The sequence below is a fragment of the Anneissia japonica genome, unplaced genomic scaffold (genome assembly GCF_011630105.1).
Source record: "Anneissia japonica isolate Jap-2015-1 unplaced genomic scaffold, ASM1163010v1 scaffold287961_len116307_cov110, whole genome shotgun sequence".
Classification (NCBI taxonomy): domain Eukaryota; kingdom Metazoa; phylum Echinodermata; class Crinoidea; order Comatulida; family Comatulidae; genus Anneissia; species Anneissia japonica.
Window position 1 is genome coordinate 7,644 of NW_022691994.1, and position 2,525 is coordinate 10,168.

The 2,525-nt window shown below is 33.9% G+C and overlaps 1 protein-coding gene across 1 annotated transcript in view; it reads right to left on the reverse strand.

The window, feature by feature from the left end:
* Positions 1 to 2,525, reverse strand: part of LOC117100148 (mucin-like protein) — a 28,963-nt gene that overhangs the window by 4,782 nt on the left and 21,656 nt on the right. Inside the window, exons 22-23 of the mRNA XM_033239723.1 lie at positions 2,177 to 2,296; positions 112 to 357 (exon numbers count right to left, since the gene is read on the reverse strand). Of these exons, the coding sequence (XP_033095614.1) occupies positions 112 to 357; positions 2,177 to 2,296 (366 nt within the window). The remainder of the gene's footprint in view (positions 1 to 111; positions 358 to 2,176; positions 2,297 to 2,525) is intronic.

Here is a 2,525-nt window from a genome sequence, read left to right on the forward strand (position 1 = left end):
GCATTATGTGGCCGAGATGTGTGTAAGAGACAGGGATAGTTATTTCCCTCATCATTTTTTTCTAAACAATATTATAAAAGATATGATTACAAATATGACCTAATGACTTACTGTTACAAATCCTTCCGTCTCCCTCGAACCCTTCGATACACTTACACCGATATCCTCCTTCAGTGTTACTACAATTAGCATTCTTGTTACAGTTATGTCTGGATAAGCTACACTCATTAATGTCGTCACAATGAATCCCATTAACGCTAAACCCTTCGTTACAGTCACAATCATATGAGCCTTCAGTGTTAGTACATTTTGCATTTACATCGCATGCATCAGCAATCGTTGTGCATTCATCTATATCTGTAATAAACGACAGTTAAGAAGAAAATTTGAAATTTCTGGTTTTTCTTCATCTCTAATTTAGATGCATCATTGATTTGTTTTCAAAAACAGAATTCATCACATCACGATTCTAACAGACAGTTAATCAAAATACTGTGTTTTATCATTTTTTTCATTTTTTTTATTTATAGTATATTAACAGTAATGTTAGAATAGCCACAATATTATGTACATTTTAATGTATTTTCTTTTTTCTATAAGCAATGAAATACTTGAAACTAATGTCTTTAAAGGCCAGCTCCGGGCATACATTTTCTCTTCACTATGTGTTCATACACATTATTATAAGATACCATGTGTGTAATCTCGACAAAAATTTTCGCCAATTTGACTGAAAACGAGAATATAAAAATCCGCTTAGAACCGCAAAAATCCAAGCAGTACTACTTTTTTCACTAGCTAGGTTTTAGAAAACTCCAAGCATGATGAGAAAACAAATTTCAACACACTAACTGTCAACAAACGACACCGCCAGAATGTGACATCGCGCTGCTGTGGACTTCACCACACTAATCTGTAAAACGCGTCGGTCAAGATGGTGTATATTAAACATAATTGAAAAAACAGAATCAATAATGCAATTGATAAAACTACAAAAAATAAATGACAGAAGAGAGTAGTTTATGGATTAACTTGCATATAAAACAAAGATCTAGGCCAAGAAGGTTTTAAGGCCCTCCCTAGGCTAGGACTAGTATCAAAACCAGCTCAGTTGCTGCCCTGCATGTAAATATTACTATTACTTTATTAATGTACGGCCTTGTTTATTCTCTGAGAATTTCCATTTTTCGATTCATAAGCGAGTTTGATAACATCCTAATATCAAGGCACAGTTTCTTGAATATATCATTGTCAAACAACTGTGGTCTGCCATTTTTCCTTCAATTCTTAAGTAGCAAATGATACCATAAAACAACGACAACCGACCCAATTGTCTCAACTCGTCCATCCTCCTAGCCGGGCTGGGAATGGCTCAAAGGCATCCATAGACCTAGATCGATAAAATCTACCACCAAACCTTCCCGTCTATCTTTCCACCATTACTACTCAACCAAAATAGGCCTACTCCTGTCTTTAGTTTTATTTTTTTTCATCATACTTGATTGTCAGAGAGCAGCAGTGTGGATTGCCAAAATAGCGCATGCGCAAAGCTCAGATTGGCTCCCCGGAAAGTAAAAAAAAAAAAAAAAATCAAGTAGCTACGGTGGGAAATAAATGATAATTGCGCAGAAATGCCTACTTGACGTAAAATAAAAACAAGAGAAACGAAAAGTTCGACTAAATTTACCCCAGTTTAGTCATTTAATGTAATTTTTTGCCCTATTGTTTATTTGTTATGAATTTTTTAAAATGCTTGCTCTTAAGCAATAGGAATTTTGCTGGGCAAGTTTACCTATACTTATTTTCAAAAAAATCATGTAGCAAAACAAAATTCAGAAAAATCCTGAAACATAGGTGAATCATTAGATTGATAATAACTATAATATATAATCAATAGAAAATTTTTGCCCGGAGCTGGCCTTTAATTGACATTGGCAGTCACATGTGCTCGTGTGACAATTGTTTAATTATTGGGTTTGTCTAATTATAGAATAAGGTCTCACAAAACAACAGAATGAACTAATGTATATAAACTGACATGTTTGTGGAACATGCGTGTATTTCCTAATTTAAAAATGATATATTCGGATTGTTGTTTTAGTTAAGGTTGGATGACAAGATATGGAAAGTTCAATTTATTGACTAAAATGTATAATTTGTACATTGAATGCTATACCTTGGCACTTGTCTGGACCGACATTGTAATAACCAGTTAGGCATGTGCACATGTAAGAACCATCGTTGTTTTCACATACAGCTTTCTCGTTGCAGGGCTCTGTGTTACATTCATTAATATCTAGATATTCAAATAAAAACGCATTCTTTGTAAATAAAAATTGTCATTTTGAAGTAGTTATATTTGAGTCTGTTTTCAAAACAATTAAAAAGGTACCCTGCTTAAGTCAAACAAAACCAAAACCGTACTGATTTGGTGTATCATAACGATAAAACATACTATAGCATTTCAAAGGAAGCCGGTCCAATTCCAGTTGGGGCAATATTTTTGCACTTGCAGATTCCTCATC